Raw genomic sequence first — 17800 nt, forward strand, 5'->3', positions numbered from 1 at the left:
GTCAAATACTGAAGTTAAGGAAGGTATCTCTGCAAGCAAGGTAGTAGGGAATTGTCTAGACTGCAAATACCCTACTTCTGTAAGATTAGATAAAACCTTCACAGTGACCATTGTGAGATATTGAAACAGGTTTCTGGGGGGGGGGGGGGAGGGGTTGTTGAAACTCCATCCTTGAGGATACTCAAAACTTGTCTGGACTGGACTGAGCAACCTAAACTGACTTCAAGCATGGCCCTGCTTTGAGTGGGAAGTGGGACCAGATGACCTTCAGGGAACCTGTCAGGCTAAATTATTCCATGATTTTATGGTGCTATGCATTCTTACTAGATATTCCTTATGTCTCAGTGTGAGTGAGGCATAAGAAATTACCTGAATATGTTCATACCCTTTTGGACTCTGAACCTGTGTCTGGATTTCCAGCACTGTAGTATTACAGTATTTTTTCGTCGATTTCTGATAATGGCGACAGTGATTGAAAATGAGAGTTAAGAAGGAAAGATGCTAAATACTTTGCAGCCCAAATGTGGACAGACTGGCTAGTCTAAGAATTTCTTTTTGGTCTTCATTGCTGTTGAAAAAGAGACTAAAATTGGCTTAGAGAGTGTAGATGCAGTTAGCAAATAAAGCACAGAGAGGTCGTGAAGGTTGAATAATCTGTAAAATGCTGAATAAATGATGGTAGCTTAACTAAACCAAACGAAAATATTGGATGAGGAAATTAAAAAAAAAAAATCTCAAATCTGACTTTTCCATGGGAAAAGATTTTTCTGGGAAAATTTAATCTGAACTTCTCTGTGCTGGAGTGGTGTATGTAAAAATTTATTTTACTGTGATGCTGATCATATTGTTATGTCTTCTTATTTCTAATATGTGAGGTGTTTGAGATGATATCACTACATGAGATTAAATTATTTTAATGTTTGCATCCCATAAAATATTTTTACTGGAGTTCAGCAATTGCAAGCTCTCTATATAGATAATTCTATAGAGTAGGAATTAAAAGTTAGTTATTTTTGAATATATAGAAGTGGTTTGGAAATTCTTGATGATGTGTAGTACAAACTCTCACACACAAAAAAGTATGTAAATGCTACAGGGGACCCAACATTGAAATACACATATGAATAATATATTAGTTGATATACAGAACATATAATTAAAATTGAAAGAGTAAAGCAAATTTATAAAATATTTAAGCTGAATAGTGAAGAACACTGCAGAGGATTAAATGCATTTCTTGGTTGTTTTACTTATTTTTTTTTTTTAGCCTGACATTTATATGCTGCCAGTATGTAGCAGTTTTCCTGGGGAGTATGGGGAGTATGTTTGCCACACTTTGAGAAATTCACTCGGTCCTTACACATGCAGTGAAGCATAACTAAAGCAGTAGTTTATAGAAATGATAGTAAGATTTTTCTCAGTACAAAAGGGTAACCTTCCATCACCAAGTAGAAATGGAAATTACTGCAATAGGTCTTAGAATTTAGAATAAAAATAATTAAAAGCAATGAGACGTAGTTGAGCAAAACCTTTGTCATAAGAAAATCATGAAGTTATTTAAATCTATTTTCCTCTTAATTTGAGGGGGAGAGGGGTTGTTGGGGCGGTTTGTTTTTTTGGGGGGGGGGGGTGTGTTTGTTTTCTAAACTGCTGAGATGTATTACATTTTGTCAGTCAGCTGCTAAAACTGTACATTTCTTTAAGAAGTCAGAACTCCATGTGTCCAAGAAGACCTTGGTCTTGTCTGGAATTACAGACGCATGTCTTTGAAAATTGCAGGATTTAATATCAGATACAAATTGAAGGAATGATTTTACGTAGTCTTTCTATTGTAGTGATTGAAAAATCTGCTGTAATACCTTTCTGCCCTCAGAATAAAGCCAGTGTCTTGATTTGAACAACAGGCTGCACGTAGTAGGCAATTTTCTTTAAGAAAATTCAGTGATAGGAGCTGAAGGAGTCTGATGCTTTATATTTCATGCATAAGGAGAAGGTTTTGATACTGAAGAAATCGCTATAAAATATGGAAGATACTAAGAATTAAAGTAGGCATGTTTGCAATGCGAATAGGTGTGGGATTTGACTGAGTGCCAGATCATGGATTTCTAGCCTGTCTGCCAGTAGTTTGGTGTCTTTCTGGATGCCCTTGTAGGGTGTAACAATAGATCTCGTTGCATAGATGAGTAGTAGTTAATTAATGTTAATTAATGTTAGCAGAAGGAAGTCAAGGCTAGCTTTTAGTACATCTACTTTTTCTTTTGACTACCTGAAGTCTTTAGTTGTATTTTAAGTGTTTTTAGTGGTTCTATGTTACTTGTTTGTGATGTCATGTTAGGTCTTTTGGCTTAATAAAAGGAGTAATGAGAAATATAGCAGGAATTTAAATTTAAAGGGGAACAAAAATACTGTTGTGATCTGTTTTTCTTCTGTTTACTGTTTTAATGGGTTTCTTTTTTCCCCTTCTTGTCTTGTCTATATCCTTGTCAAATAAAGGCCAAGAAACACCAGGTCTTTCTAACAGAGACGTATGAAAGCAACATGAGAGAGCTGAAGTTACTCCTGGACAGCTTTGCTATGTCAGGCCAGCGGACAGCAGGTTAGTTGAAGGTATAAAATGACAGATGCATCTGTCAGTGTTCCAAAGTCACTACATTGTGGGAATTCTGCAGATGCCTCTTGCATTCCCTCTTCTCAACATGCTTTGATTTGATGACATGATAAGAGCAGTTCTCACAGCAGTCAAATGGCCTTGCTAGCTGAGAAAGGGTGACGGAATGTGAACCTGCTGTTGTCAACCCAGAGCTTGATTTACAAATGCTGGGGTGTATATGATCGGTCAGAAAAGGGCTCACTTGCTGTGCTCTAAATCCAACTGAGAAAAAAGTCCTTACAGTATACCTGCAAAGGGAACAGATGTTTTGCCTGAACTGAGCCAAATTCTGAGGCAACCTTCAGCAACTTAAAGGTCATATATTCAAAAAGGTTGTGTAGGACACATGATGTAATACAATACTTTTTACTGCTGATTGTGGATTAGTACTATATTGCATTCATTGAATCTTACACAGAACAGATATTTCTCTGTTATCATTAAAATTAATTGCAGGTCAGTGGCCATCACTCTGCTGCCTAGCTTTATATGCAAGTATTGTATCAAACTCAACAAACTGCTGCCTGCTTAAACATTTGAAATAGTGGCTAACATAAACAAGTTGAACTTCACAGCTACTAATTTTTTTTCAAACATAAAAATAGTACACTTCTGGTCTTCATTTAAAACTCTCTGTAAAAGTTTTCTCTGTGGGTACCTTGTATAAAATCACATCCTAGATACAAAATGCTTCTAGCTTAAAGTGGAAGGCAAAATGTTGCTTAAAGAGCAAATTTTTTTTTATTTAAAATGTGATTATATGTTTCTGTACTTTCTTAGCAACAATAGGCATAAATGGGTCGTACAACACTTTTAAATGATGATGCATTTTTTTTGTATCTTCACAGATTTTTTTTTTTTAGGGCCTGGTACAGTCAAAATTGAATAAAGGAACTTCTTGAGGTTTCTGTTGTGCTTAAAAGCCAGCCTTCAATCTGTGATGCATTGATTTTCTCACATGGGTTATATAATCCTTTTATTTGGGAACTGCTATCAGTTTTATTCTGTAATTACAAAATTAATTCCTGTGGGAAACACCTATAGGTTTAGTATAGATAAATCAGACAGAAAAGCTCTTCAAATGGTACGTTTTCCTCAGTTTTGCAAAGTTTCACATGTCCAGAGGGGCTTCAGCAATTCTGTGGGGAGTTGAATGCTGCTGCCAAAGTGAAGCTTCCAAAACAGTAATTGTCTTTTGGGTAGGTTTTCTGTTCTCCCTCGTGGTAAACCTTGCAGAGGAACAGCTTTGACCTGTTTCTATGATATTAGGGATTCAGTAACAGTAACTTCAGTATTAATTTGCCTTTTTTAAGGTAAACTTTGAAAGGTTTTTTTTTTTTTAAAGAGATCTGTTTTCATCTTCAACATCTCTGCAGAGGCTCAGTTGAGGCAGAAAGTCAAATTTTACTCTGCTGTGCATTAAGTCTACACCTAATATTAAAATGTGTATAGATTAAGACATGGAGTAAGTTCTACATATTTAATACACTTCTAAGTGTGAAACCAATTTTAATGCTGCTGCCTTGCTGTGTTGTACTTACAGATTTATTATGTAACAGCATTTCTTGCAGTTTTCAAGAAAACGTTTAATGTATTTGAAATGGGAATGCCTAGGTGCAAATAAAAGTAAAAATCTTAAATAAGTCTTTGTAGTCTAATTGGCTAGCAGGGGTTACAAGAGCCACAGGTGGCTGGGCAGTCTTTCTTGGTGGTGTTTTTAAATTTCAGCTCAAGTGGCTGAGAGATCTGCTTAGAAATCTGTCATTATGAACATCCAGCCCCTTAACTTTTATGATAATTGGGCTGTGATTATTTGGCTCTATGGGAAAAAGAAGAGAAGATTATATGTTTTTAAGATTAAGAAGTGAAGTATTTAAAAAGTTTATTTTATTTTTTTATACAGTCAAAAATAACAAGCATATCTCCTTTTAAAGTGACCTTTATAAGTTTTCCATAGCACTATTTTTCTTGCTGGGCAATTTGCATTATTTCAGTTTGTCCCTATTCAGTCTACCATATTTTGCAGTTATTCAGCAACAGGGTTTATGCTCAGGGAAGCCTGTCTTCAGGAACAGAAAAAAAAGAGGAAAAGATTCTGGTTGTAGCAATCTGGAAAGAAGAAGTGAACTGAGTATGAAGTGCTGGAAGTGTTAACTGCTTTGAGCTAGTGTCACCATCTAACAGAGGCCACCAGTATTGTTTTGGTCAAAGATCTAAACCACAGCACCATATAAGCTGCTATGAAGAAGATTATCCTATACAGGCCCAGTACCATTATTAGAAAGTCTGAAGCAGCAGGTTGAAGAGCTTACTCAGTTGTATACTTCCTGTCATATTCCCACTGAACCTGGCATTTTCCCACAATTCTTCCCGCAAACTCTTAGATGGTAGTGGGCAAAAGGTATTGTTTCTTTTTTTCTCATTGCTGTCATAGAACCTCTGCAGCAAGAGAGCGCCATTTGGATTATGTTGCATGTCTGCTGCATAGGTACCTGAACACAGACAAGATTTGGCCAGTAGTAAAGCCATAGTCTTGTTTTCAGCTAGTGTAGGAAGGTGGAATCTGGTATTTCTCTTGGCAGACTGGGTTGCCTGGAAAATGGGGTTGCAGCAAAGGTGAAGAATGCCAACATAGAAGGTTTAGTGGTAAACATGGTTTTGGCAAACATGATGTAAATTAAGATAGTTCCGAGGTATTTTTCGGTGACAGCATTGCAGGTTGGGACTGTGGAGTTATAGATACATTGTTTAGACAGCTTGATGAAAATGGAAGAAAACCCCTAGATTGACTCATTTTAAACTGAATGAGAATTCACTCTCTACCTTCACTAGAGGTATAACTATGGAAGAATAATGCTTTCTTTTTTCTGTGCAACAAAGTGACCACAGAATGTTCCTGCAATGCATAGTAGTGAAAAGTTGCTCTTGTAGTGGAGAAGATGGAACTGGAGACCTGCACATCTTTAACTGTATCTGTGGTTAAGTGATAAAAATGATAGTAAGATGTTACTAGTCACTTTCTTAAATGTGAAATCTAAACTTCTCACAAAAGGTCAGATTTTATGAATTCGTCTTTGGTTGCTTTTAAGTGTAACATTGCTATTTGGGGCATCTCTAGGAATCGAGATTTAGTTAAGGACACTGGAGTCTCATTAAGAAGATTTTGCCTTTCCCTGACTCTGTAGATCTTTAGAAACTGTTTTAACCGGAGTGTCTGACAGGACAGAGTGGAAGTCTGCCAGTGGGATGTGCATTCGTTTTAAATTCACTTGTGTACTGTATCGCAGATATTTTTCATTTACTGAAAAAAATCTTGCAAATCTTCATTGGTTTGACTAGGTGTGACTTTGTCAGTGAGAGTTGGCTGGCAAATCAAAATGAAAAGTTAGTGTCCAATTTGAATAGAAATCTATACCTTGTGTTATTATCAAAGGGTCGGAAGACAAGAGGCTAACTAATTGAAAAAAAAATCAGCTGTTGACAATGTTTTCTGACTTGCTCATAAGCTCTCCACTGACTGCCAGTGGTGCATTATGTATAGCCTGGAGGACAAATTCATCATTTTTGTGTAATGCTTTGAGTAGACTGTCGTGCTTATTAGATAAAACTAACCTTAGGATTTAAAAAAAACAACCAACCAACCAACCAACCAAAACACCCCCCCACCAAAAAAAGCCTGCCAGAGGTTAGTGCATCTCCTCTAGCTGTCAAAATTTTATGTAGGCCAAAGAAAAGGCTTAGAATTTACTATCTGATTTGAGCCACCCTAGGTAAACTGCTTTGTGTCACTGACCATTCAGAGGTGATCAACACTTGTGTGATCGTTCAGTTCTGCTAGGAGTCATGACTGTTTATAGAGTTCAAATGCCACAGATTTTATTCACTTCTTTTGCAAAATGAGGATGTCATTAATGTTGATAAAGTTAGTTTTGCTTATAGAACAGAAACATGTTAAGACTCATGGAAAAGTTGGTACTGGAATTTGTTACAAAGTAAGTTTGTAAATGCTACTTAGTAATATAAATAATGTTAAGAAGAAGAATCTGTCAATAACCTGGTGTTTTGCTGTAACACAAGAAAAAGTGAATAGTTTGTTCTTGGAAATTTAATATCAGCTGACATCTTATGACCTCTTGATCAATACAATGTTGTTTTGCTTTCTTAGCACATTGTACTATGGGCGTTGGAATGCTCAGGCTTGTTCATATGTCCCTAATTAAGGGAGCCAGATCAGAAGTCTCTGTCTAGAGGTTTAATAAATAAGTGTAGTGTGTGTATAATGGATATATCAGCTTTAAGATTTATAATTGAAACGTTATGTAAGACTCTGCAGACAGATAATAAATTTTTTTTATTATTTCCTTTGGAATGAAATTCAAGATCATTTAAAAGGTTTTTAAGACCTCTCCAAGCATAACATAGTCATGTGATCTTTGGCTCAGTAAAGCTTTGAGTAAATGAAGTACTACCTTATAATGTGCATGCTTAGTCACAACAGCAAAATAATGTCAGGAAAAGTGTAATATGTTTGAACTTTCGGGCAACATGTTTTTCAAAGTGTGTTATTATGTGGTTTTAAAGTTGGCTGGTCCAACTGCATGACACAGACTTGACCACAGTAGAATTACATGTGAGACCACATACCAAATATATATTAAGTAGAAATGTAATCCAGAATTTACAGTTCTGTGTCTGTATTAAAGCTTTTATACGAATGTCTGTCAGCTGTGTTGGCTGTAAAAGTACAGCTGTTTGGCTGCATCTCTTGTGGCGAACAAAGCTGCTGTTCAGTATTTTGTACTGTCATTGATGCACTGACTAATTTTAATACCTCTCATCCAGGGTGAGTAGTTTTTTCTGTGTGGCTTTAAGGCTTAATTTTCATTCTGTATTTTCCTTCAGGCACTTGTAAGGACAAAGATAAACCTTCGAGCCTCTCTGTCCTTGAGACTTTGAGGTGTACCTTGACAGCTTACCAGAACAAGCTGGAAGATATGTCTAATGAGGTAACACTTGCACTGTTTGGCTCTATATGTATTGCCTTCGGCCTGCAGCAGTACATACGCTTTGCTTGTAAAAAAAAGTCAGAAGAGTGGGAATGTTGAGTTGACAGATTCACATATACCCAAAGAAATAATCTGTCACTACTGTTTCGCTAATCTAGCCCTACAGTGAAATTTCACTTAAATCTGGGGGACAGGGAAGAGTTGTTTTTTTTTTTTTCTTTTTAGTTTAATTTGGTTTTGTTTTCATATTAAGCCTGTTGGGGTTATTATTTTCAATAATTTTTCAGGAAAATGAGCCGTTCATATCTAGGATTTCAGTTAAAAGATGATGACGTAAGAGTTGGGCAGCGTGTACTGCAGTATTCCTAAATATACAACACCTGAGCCTCAGCAGTTATTGATACTAGTTATGTAAATGTGCCTTCCCTTGTACATTTAGAAAGTGGCATAATTTTCAGAGATGTGTGTTTATAATGAAATCTCTTTTGGTGCTGTTTTGAGGTCTTTTCAAGTAAAATAGGACAGTGACAATACTTGTAAATTATCTAGGACAGTAATGGAACTATTTCAGTTTTGGAAGTTTTACCCTTAAAAAAAATCAAATGTTTTCCATGCAGTCCTACTAGTCTTATTTCACTGTCTGAGAAGTCACAATCTTACATTTATTGTCTCATTTGTATTTCTAATATGATTAGATGAATTCTCTTGGTGTAAATGTTTTATGAATTTGTGGCTTTAAAGGCTGTAGAGAGAAGTTAACTGCACTGTTAAAGCTTTCTGTGCAAACTTGTAATTCACTTATCTGTGGATAAAATTGGCAAATACAGAAGGGCAAGGTCTGATAGATAAGACTGTAAGAAAGCTAGTAGTGTTTTTTGATTTCTAGGTTTTGTCTTCTGTTTTGACAAATACATAGTCCAGCTAGTCACTCACAATGTTTAAATAAGAAAAAAAAAAACAAAAAACAGGCAAAAAAGTGTGTCAGCTTTGTCTTTTTTTATTGGGAGAGGAATGGTCTCCCGCAAGACCTTTGAGATTGTTGTGGACACAAAAATAAGTGACCATGGAAGCAGTTATACTTTTGCAAACAGCAAGCACTGCTAGGTATCTCCCAGTGAGATAAGAGAACTGATGTGCATAGTCATTATGAAACTCTTCTGAGACCCAAGTCTGGAAGCTGAAGAGTAACTAGGAACATATTACCCACAGTGAATTGTTATTTGGGGGGGGGAATGTCACGTGATAGGCAGCGCAGTTGAAAAGTCAACTCAGCAGGCTTTGGCTTAGTGATGTGCTTTGTTGTGAAACTGTGCCAGAGACAGCAGTGGGGAGACCAAGGGGGTGGCTGCTAAGAAAGCAAAGAGAGTATTCTGACAGAAAGAAGAATGAACTGTCAAGGAAAATAAATCGCAAGCAGAGCAGGACCAACAGATTACGTGCCACAAGACTTCCCAGTAGGACTGCGTGTGACTGACCCTGAAGTTGTCATATAGAGCCAGAGATCACTGAGCACCTTCATAAAGGGCAGTGTTCTGTCCTTCTTGATTATCCCCACCTCCATAGATAACTCCACTTTTGGCTTTTTATATATTAGATATGTTTAGTAATAAAACTTTTTAATAATGCAATAATGCACAAAGGGACTATGAAGGGCACTGTGCAATAAAAACAGGATGTTTTAATACACAGCAGTAAGGGCTTAGTTTTGAGTAATTATTGGTTCTTTTTAAAGAGAGATTTTAAACAAGACGCTGCATATTGATGGACTTCTTAATATATGTATGCACCTGTATGTACATGTAAAATATGCTGGTAAACTTGCCATGTGTCACCTCTCTTACTGTGTAGAGCATTAGATTAAACAATCTAATTCATTTGTGTGACTGAAAGGTGTATAAGTGTTTTGCTTTTGACAGATAACAGGCTTTCAACTCTCTCTATAGTGCAGATGCTAAAATATTTTTGAGGAGACATAAAACACTAGTAAACCAACAGAAAGACTGCAAATACTCCAGTAGCATTCTGTAGTTTACTGTAATTATTTCTAAGGGTTCTGCCAAGTCTCCTGATTTGAGATAAAATCAAAACCTAATTTCCAAAGTAATTTGTAAATTTTGTAAATTTTTTTTTTTTTTTACTTCTGAGTTGCTCCTTAATGTTTAAGTACCAGCAGTAACCTGAACTATAATACATACCTATTCGATGCTTTCTTTCAGACATTTGTATTGCTAACTTCATCATCGGGTAAAGACACAGGTTATAATGATATGTCGTTATCTTTTTTGAAAGTGGAAGGTGAAGCTAGTGCACATACTGATCATGAGCTACCTCTAAGGTGGTTGCTTGTAACATCACAAGTAGCTCAGTAGTCACAGTGAGTCTCAGGAACATGGCTGCTTTTTATGTGTATATGAGTACTGCCCAGCACTCCATAAAAAGTAGAGACCAGGCTTGCAGCTGGACAGTTTCTGCCACTTACTTTGAGAGCTCGTTTTCTCAAACCACGGGCCAGATTATAATCTGAATTTGTTACATTTTCACATGTTTCAAAGTTTGTTTTTTTGTCAGATATTTTGCAAGTTAATGGGAAATTTAATATTGGACTCAGTTGTGGATTCTGCCACTGCTGTTTATCTTAAATCATTATAAAAATCTTAATGCTTTTGTAATAGCGCATTATTGTGTAGAGTATGAATATTGCCAAAGGAATTAGAAACTTTTTTTAAAAATTTATTTATATATAAAATTCTTATATTCAAATGATTATGTAGCATTTTTGTAAAAGCCTGTTTGACCTCCATATTTTTCACAGCTTAGGAAAATGGAGGCTTTGTGTGAAAAGAAGACAAAAGAACTGGAGATATTTGAAGAGAAAATGTGTGCTTTAAGTGAAGACCTCAAGGTATGGTTTCAGGAACTTAACATAAAATATGAAAGTTCTGCAAAAAAATGTATTTTTCTGTAATTATGGTACCTTTTTATCTTATCAGACTAAGTCTCTCTGTTGTATTCTGTTGAGCAGACGAGTTTACCTTGCAAGCTTGTGTGAAGACATGCTGCTTTATTCTGGTTACCACTTTAGACTACCTAACTGATCTTTTCTGATAATAACTGATTGCAGTTCTGAAATAATTCAAAATAGATTTATCAACTTGCAAACTATTGTTTTATATTGAAATCAGCATTGGTAATTTTTTCCTGTTAATTGTTTTTCTCTAGAAAAGGGGGCGAGAATTTAATTACCTCTGTTTGTATGAAAGCACGTTTTATTAAAGATGTCCTTTCCTTTGTTAATTTTTATTGTGTTTATCTGACAAGTTAATGCATGTATGAAGCATCAGGTCAGCCTTAACAGTGTGTAGCCCAAAATTTCCTCAAGTATAAAATCTACCTGAGTACTGATAAAAATACTTGAGAACTTTTTTCTTTAGTTTCTGAACAAGAATTTTTTTTGATCTCTGTTTTTGGCTGACACACCCGTTTAGTAATGTCCTGTCTGGTTACATCAATGGCCAAGGGAATGAGGAAGTCCTGAGGTCATGGTTAAACTTAATCTCCCAACTGGCAGTATATTATATTACTGCCAAAATAGAACATCTCTGTTCCCAGTGTTACTCAGATTCTTTTGCTGGGAATATGCTGCTTTATCACTTTAGTCACAGATGCTTCTGCAGCAGTCATTGAATCTTCATACTAATTGTTACTTGCATGTGATCTCCTGCTATCTGATTGAAACTCTCTTTACCAGTTTATGTTTGGAGAACTTAAGTCTTCTGCTTCTGTTGCAGCACCTTTTTAAGGCACCTAAAAATTTTCCAATCCATTGTAACAGATACCTGTATTCTTCATGCAAAAACTGAATTTGCTACACACAGATGGTGGTGGTTTTATGCAGTTCACTAGTTTCTTTTTAAATTTTTGCTAATAAATCTGTATATATGAATGCAAACTAGATACACTCTTGACAGCATTTGTGTTACAAAATTGGCATTGCTTTAATCTTTTAGTGTTTTCATTACGAAGAATGAAAGTTGTCACTGTCTGATGAATTTGGAATTATCTTTCCTATTATATTTCCCATATAAGCAGCTATGCTTTTATGAAAAACAAACAGTGCTTTCAGTTTGACCTTTAGCAAAGTTAAGCAGTGCTGGAAGTGCAGTGATTGTAGGAGTGGAAAGCATGTGTATCTGTCCACTCCATCTCAGCAATCTTCTGGCTGAAAAGGGGTAGTGTATTCAGTTCTTTGTTTACCTTGCAAGACTTGGTACTAGTAATGTAATGACTGTATTTATGGTAATTTCTGATTATTAGTTTCTTCCAAAGGTCCAGTCTCCAAAGAGAGTCGCATTTTTTTTACTGTGCAGACAAAGAATGCAGTGGGTAACAGCAGATGTCTGTGTTGTCTACCTACTCAGCTGTAGTGAATCGGAGATTTACTTAGGAACATAGTGTATCTTTTCACTAGCTCTGAGAGCTTTCTACTCTCTGTGGAGAATAACTTGCATCCATGCATTCTGTATCTCAGTTGCGGCTGTAAAGGGGATTCAGAAGGTCACTGCACCATGGTGCTTTTAACTCTGAAATGGATTTCTGATGCTGTCTAGTAACAAACTGTGGAGAAAGACTATTATTAGTTTTGAAATTCTGTTTTTGAAAGATACTTAGCTTAGCCTGCAGTCTTCTGAACACATGTGGCTATACAACTGTTTACTTCCTCAGATGCTGAGCACTGGATATCAGGGAACATTTTATAGAGTAAAATTCTCTTCTGTTCCATGATTTTGTTCTACAGGAAGCTCAGGATAACCTAGATGATGCCAATAAAGAGTTAAATCATCTGCACACTAAATGTACAGACAGAGAGACTTTAATAGGAGCTTTAAAAATTGAACTGCTGAATGTACAGCAATGCTGGGAGAAGGAGAAAGTACGTGTCACAGAATCTGAAAATGAAATCCAGAAGCTTACCAGGGCTTACCAGAAGGATATGGAGGTATTACCAAAGACAAGATGACTGTCAAAGAGCGTCTTTATTTAATCTTAACTTTATACATTTACATACATCAAATGGTTATTCTTAGTCTTAACAGATTTATCCCTGAAATATGATTTTAAGATACGTATTTTGAAATATGTATTTAATATCTACAGGATCTCAGGACATACTCGTTCTCCTTCCTTCTGTAGCAGAATTAATAACTTAACCCTTCCAGTGTTTGATTTTTTGATCAACTAAGTTTATTTAAAGAGCTATGCCTGATGAACAATTATTTCTTTCTTTCAAATTGAAAGTTAACAAAAATGTTTTACAATTGAAACATACAATAGTCATCATCATGTGTTACTAATTCACATGGCAATTGATAGATAGCAAATGTGGAGTTGAGGTAGTTTCGCCTGCATGACACAAACCCTAGAAATTCTTATTTGTTACCTGTTAGCTTGTTGTGGTATGCTGTATGTGGGAATTGCTGCACAAAGTCTTGTTTCAGAATTGTTATCTCTCTCCTTATATTTGTTTACAGATGTTAGTTTTATTGCTTTTTCTCCCCCAGTAAAGCAAAAAAGTACTAGCAATAGCAATGATATACTTTATCATGGTTGTGCATATTGAGCTCATTACTTCCCCAGATTTGGACATGGATGCCAACTGAGTAAAAAGAAAACATTCTTTCCACCTCTTTTACAGTCTGGTATTTAATTTGTGTCCACATGAAGCAGCTGGAATTGTTATACACATGAGATAATGATTAAAGTGAATGAAACTACAGGCTTGGCTATATTGTAAAGTCAGCATGTCTACAACACTGTGGTTGCATTCAACATGTGTGAATTGATTTTGGGTCTTGGGATCTCCTTTTCACGCCAAATGGATAATTACCATCCTTGATTTGTCACAGCTCAAGCAAAAATGTAATGGTGGTGACACACTGAATTTTCAGTAGGGAATGAGATCTGCTAGAAGTGAAGTTTAAACTAAACTGCAATTTTTTATTGCCTAAAAATACCATTGAGTAATTTTGAGAAAATGCACTGAAGTATAATGGAAAGGGCTCAGAAAAAGCATAGTTCCCCATCTCGGTAACACAACTTCTTAATGTAAAGCCTCATCCAGGGCCCCTGAAAAACAATGGGAACCTTTGCAATAGTTTACTGACTTGGAATAAAGGCTCTGTTTCTTGTGGCTTTTGAGGTACAGCTTTCTATTGTTGTCTTAATCGAAATTGCTAAGTTGCATATATGTACTAAAAGGATGAAGGCTGAAATTTCTGTTGCATGCTGTTGTTCCTGAAGTGTATTGGTAACTTGCATCAATTTATTATGTTTGCACTAAAATATTTGTATCTATTATACTTACATGAAAATTAGTGTAAATGAATGAGGCATGGCTTGAGGAATTTAACTGATGAAGCTACAAGTCTATTACACATAATCAGCACAAAAATAATTTTTTAAGGACTTTAGAGTGGTAATTGTATAAGCAGTGTGCTATGCTGCTAAACTAATCAGACAACTTTCTATGTATTGGGCAGATATAGGAGGTGCGTACAATTTGATTGTACCTGAACATGTTAACATGAATGATCAGATTGCATCTACTAATAGCACGAAAATTTTTATTTGTATCAGATACTAGTTCTGACCACTGCAAGATTGGGCTGGCTTTATTTGTGTAATCAGACAAATTTTGAATAACCGTTTCCTTACTCTGGCTTTAATACGTATGGCTGCAAATATTAACAAGGGATTGAGGAATTTTGACAAGATTTGAGAATTGGCATTGTGGGGTTTTCAGCTGTGTGCAGCTCACATTATTACACATATGATGCATCTCTTTGGATTATAACACTGTTCAGATACAACAGTTAATTTTTCTTTTTGTTTCAGGAGAAGCTAACCTTCCTCCATAGCTTATACCAGCGTTTGGTAGCAGGCTGTGTGCTTATAAAACAACCAGAAGGCATCATAGATAGATTCTCTTGGTCTGAGCTTTGTGCAGTCTTGCAGGAGAATGTTGATGCCCTGATCTTAGACCTCACCGGGGCTAATGAGAAGGTAAGTGTCCTTAGGCACCAGCTACTTCTATTAAATTCAGTGACATTTGTCCACATCACAGTATCATTAAAAAGGACTGACATTCATCTTATTTCAAAAAGAATTTGGATGTTAATAATTCAGTACCATTAATTATGGCTTGTCTACAACTCGGTTTGATGCCATTGCTGTGGGCATGTAAATGTGACTGAAGTCTGTATGAAGTCTCTAAGCTCCACTTTCTGTGCAGGACATGCTAATAGTACTAGCCAATATTAGCCACAGGGACCTAATTAAAAGAAAATAAATTAATCTTACTGATGAAGCAATTCAAAGGACTTAGTCATTTACACTAATAAAGCAAGTCTTTATTTTAGCATAAAACAGAAACAAAATGCACTTCAGGATCTTCATCTTTAAATTTCATGTTTATGATTCAGAGGTACTATCTGAAAAAATGCTAGTGTGTTTATTTGGTTTAATTGTAACTTTTGGATTATGAAATTTGTGTTCAGAAATACAATAAAAAACATTTATTTTCATAAAGTTTGTTAATATTTAAGGGAGATGATGTACTTTTCTGAATGATTTTAATGTGAATAAGCTTACGTGGCTTTTCTCCCCGGAAATCCCTGTGTTTTCAGGAATGAAAAGACTTCTTTTTAAATAACTTAAACTGGCTCCAAGGGGTAACGTATGCCACTCTTCAGGATTTCAGTTCATGTTCTGCCTGCACTGATCAGGCTGGTCATACAGTCTAATACAGTGGCTCCAGATCTTGTCTGCTCTGACATTTTGTTCTTCAGGCACAGGAGGGGAAAGCTCTTTCAGGAGTTTCTCATCCGCTGGAATTGTGGCCTCTGTTATGGCTGGATTAAGGGACAAGGCTGGTTACAGTGAACTGTGTTTTCACTTTGCCCATTATTTAGTAAACACCGCAGAAGTCAATGGAATTTACCAAAGAGGGATTGTGCAGATTGGATGTATGGTTCTATTTTCCTTTTGATGTCAAGGAGGGAAAGGAATGGAAGAGAAGGGCTTGAACATTGTTGGCAGTGTTTGGGGGGGTTGTGTATTATCGTTTCTTGCTTTTTAATTTAGTATGGTTATTGACATTGATTATGAGGTCTCTGGGGCTCTTTCCATGTTCCGACCAGCTTTTCAGTGATTTGGGGCAGTTACCTGTGTGTTACCTGCTTACTGAGAACAAATTTTTTTCTCCTGAAGTTCTGTGTGAACTCTTTGGAAGATATCTTGCTGATATTCTAGTATCTAGTAACTAATAATGAAGTATAGGCATATGTATTTAGAGGTCATTGTTAGCTTAACTCATTTCTCCATTTAGTTTGCATGAGACCTGCAAAACTAGACCACAGAGTGAATCCCTTCATGCTTGTTGAAAACACATCATAAACAAATGAGCTACTTGGAAGAAAAACATTCTGTGCACTGAAATTTCCTGAAATTATTTTAGTGCTGAATAATACGTGGAATGTTTCAACTTTCCAGTAAAACAAACAAACAAACCCCCCCAAAAAGGGCTATTTTTTTATTATTACTTGCTAATTTAGCAGCACAAAATTTACTGCACTTGTTTCAGAGTAATACAGTAAGTGTCCAGTTCATGTTTCCAACAAAGAAGGCAACAGGTATATGCAAGGTGTTATAAGGATGACAAAACTGAAACCAACGAAAATTCATTATCCCTAGATATGTCTCAGTTTTCTTGAAGGAGTCAAGTAAGCAATCTGTCATTAAAGGTTTTTACTTATTTTAAATAAATGTGTTGAAGAAATTACAATTTGATTTTATGATGAAATAGCCTGTGCTTAAATTAATATGTACAATTAAAGTAAAAAAGTGTTTTGGGAGGTAAAAGAATTTTTTTAAATATATGTCACACAGATATCTCATCTAGAATGTATTTGTAAGAGCAAGTCTGATACTGTGAAGGAGCTTCAGCAGAGCCAGGAAGATGCTTTTAGTGAAATGGCTGAACAAATGAAAGCACAGGAAAGCTGTTGGCAGAAACAAAAAGTGTATCTGGAGCAGCAGTACTATGGTCTCCTTGGGGAAGTTCATGCAAGGGTACAGGTATGGTGCTGTGAACCTCTGATTTTTTTATTTTTTCTTGTAAATATTTAATGGATTATTTCAGTGCTTTTTTCAGCTACTAACCAATTTAAGGTTGTTTGGGAGTTTCATTGTATCGTTAAAATAATAATAAAAAAAAAATTAAAAACCCGGCACACTCTCCCCCTATTCTGCTAGCATTAACTTCACTTCTAGCAAGAAACAAATTACTTTGTTAAAACATTCCAAAAGTGATTTGTTTAATTTGGTGTAACAGTTGCTATTGATTTCTTTTTATTTTGAGAATGTTAAAGCTGTAAGACTGAAATGCCCTGTTTAAAGAATTGTACAGGGCAGCAGTTACTTCTTCAGTGTCCTGCTTTGTAAAGACTCTGTAGAGTAATGGTGATGTGGTGTCATCTGGTGATAAATTTAGTCATATACATTCTGACCAATTAACAGTTACATTTGTAGATTTCTGCAGTATCAAAGGACTCTATTGTACAACTACTACAATGAGCAGTGGTTCAGAAGTGTAAAATTGCTGTCACTGATTGTTAGAAAAGTTGTTTGCAATCTAAAATTTTCACTGTTGTTCTACAAACACAGTTCATTGTCTTTTCAGTTACATTCCTTTACACGTGTTTCAGTTAAGTGTTATGAAATAGAGTGTCCTGGGTTCAGCAGTAGCAGTCATGTTTCTCCTTTGTGGTAGCTGGTGCAGTGCTGTGTTTTGACTTCCATTCATTTCAGAGAAATGAATAGGCCTTGTTATTTGCTACTTCATCAGGAGAATATTTGACTCAGCTCTTGGGTTTGGAACTCTGTGCATTCTGACAGATGTATTTACAAAGTGTTCTTCAGACAGAGCAATTCACGGTAATTTCTTAGGAATGAGTTAAAATCTTGTATATATTTTTTGCTTGATATTTACATCTCACATTGGAGATTTACAATACTAAAAGTATCCCTGTAAGTAGAATAAGTGGCGTCCAGACTTACATTAACTTCTCCCAACATCCTGTAGTTTCGT

The 17800-nt window shown here is 35.9% G+C and overlaps 1 protein-coding gene across 1 annotated transcript in view; it reads left to right on the plus strand.

Moving 5' to 3' along the window:
* CCDC171 (coiled-coil domain containing 171) overlaps nt 1-17800 on the plus strand; it is a 147121-nt gene that overhangs the window by 40217 nt on the left and 89104 nt on the right. The window contains 6 exon segments of the mRNA XM_057406291.1: nt 2494-2596; nt 7553-7656; nt 10469-10558; nt 12452-12652; nt 14548-14715; nt 16600-16788. Coding sequence (XP_057262274.1) covers nt 2494-2596; nt 7553-7656; nt 10469-10558; nt 12452-12652; nt 14548-14715; nt 16600-16788 — 855 coding nt within the window.

This window comes from Pezoporus wallicus, unplaced genomic scaffold (genome assembly GCF_028554395.1).
Source record: "Pezoporus wallicus isolate ANWC-B61680 ecotype Strahan unplaced genomic scaffold, APGP_CSIRO_Pwel_v1 contig_2132, whole genome shotgun sequence".
Lineage (NCBI taxonomy): Eukaryota > Metazoa > Chordata > Aves > Psittaciformes > Psittacidae > Pezoporus > Pezoporus wallicus.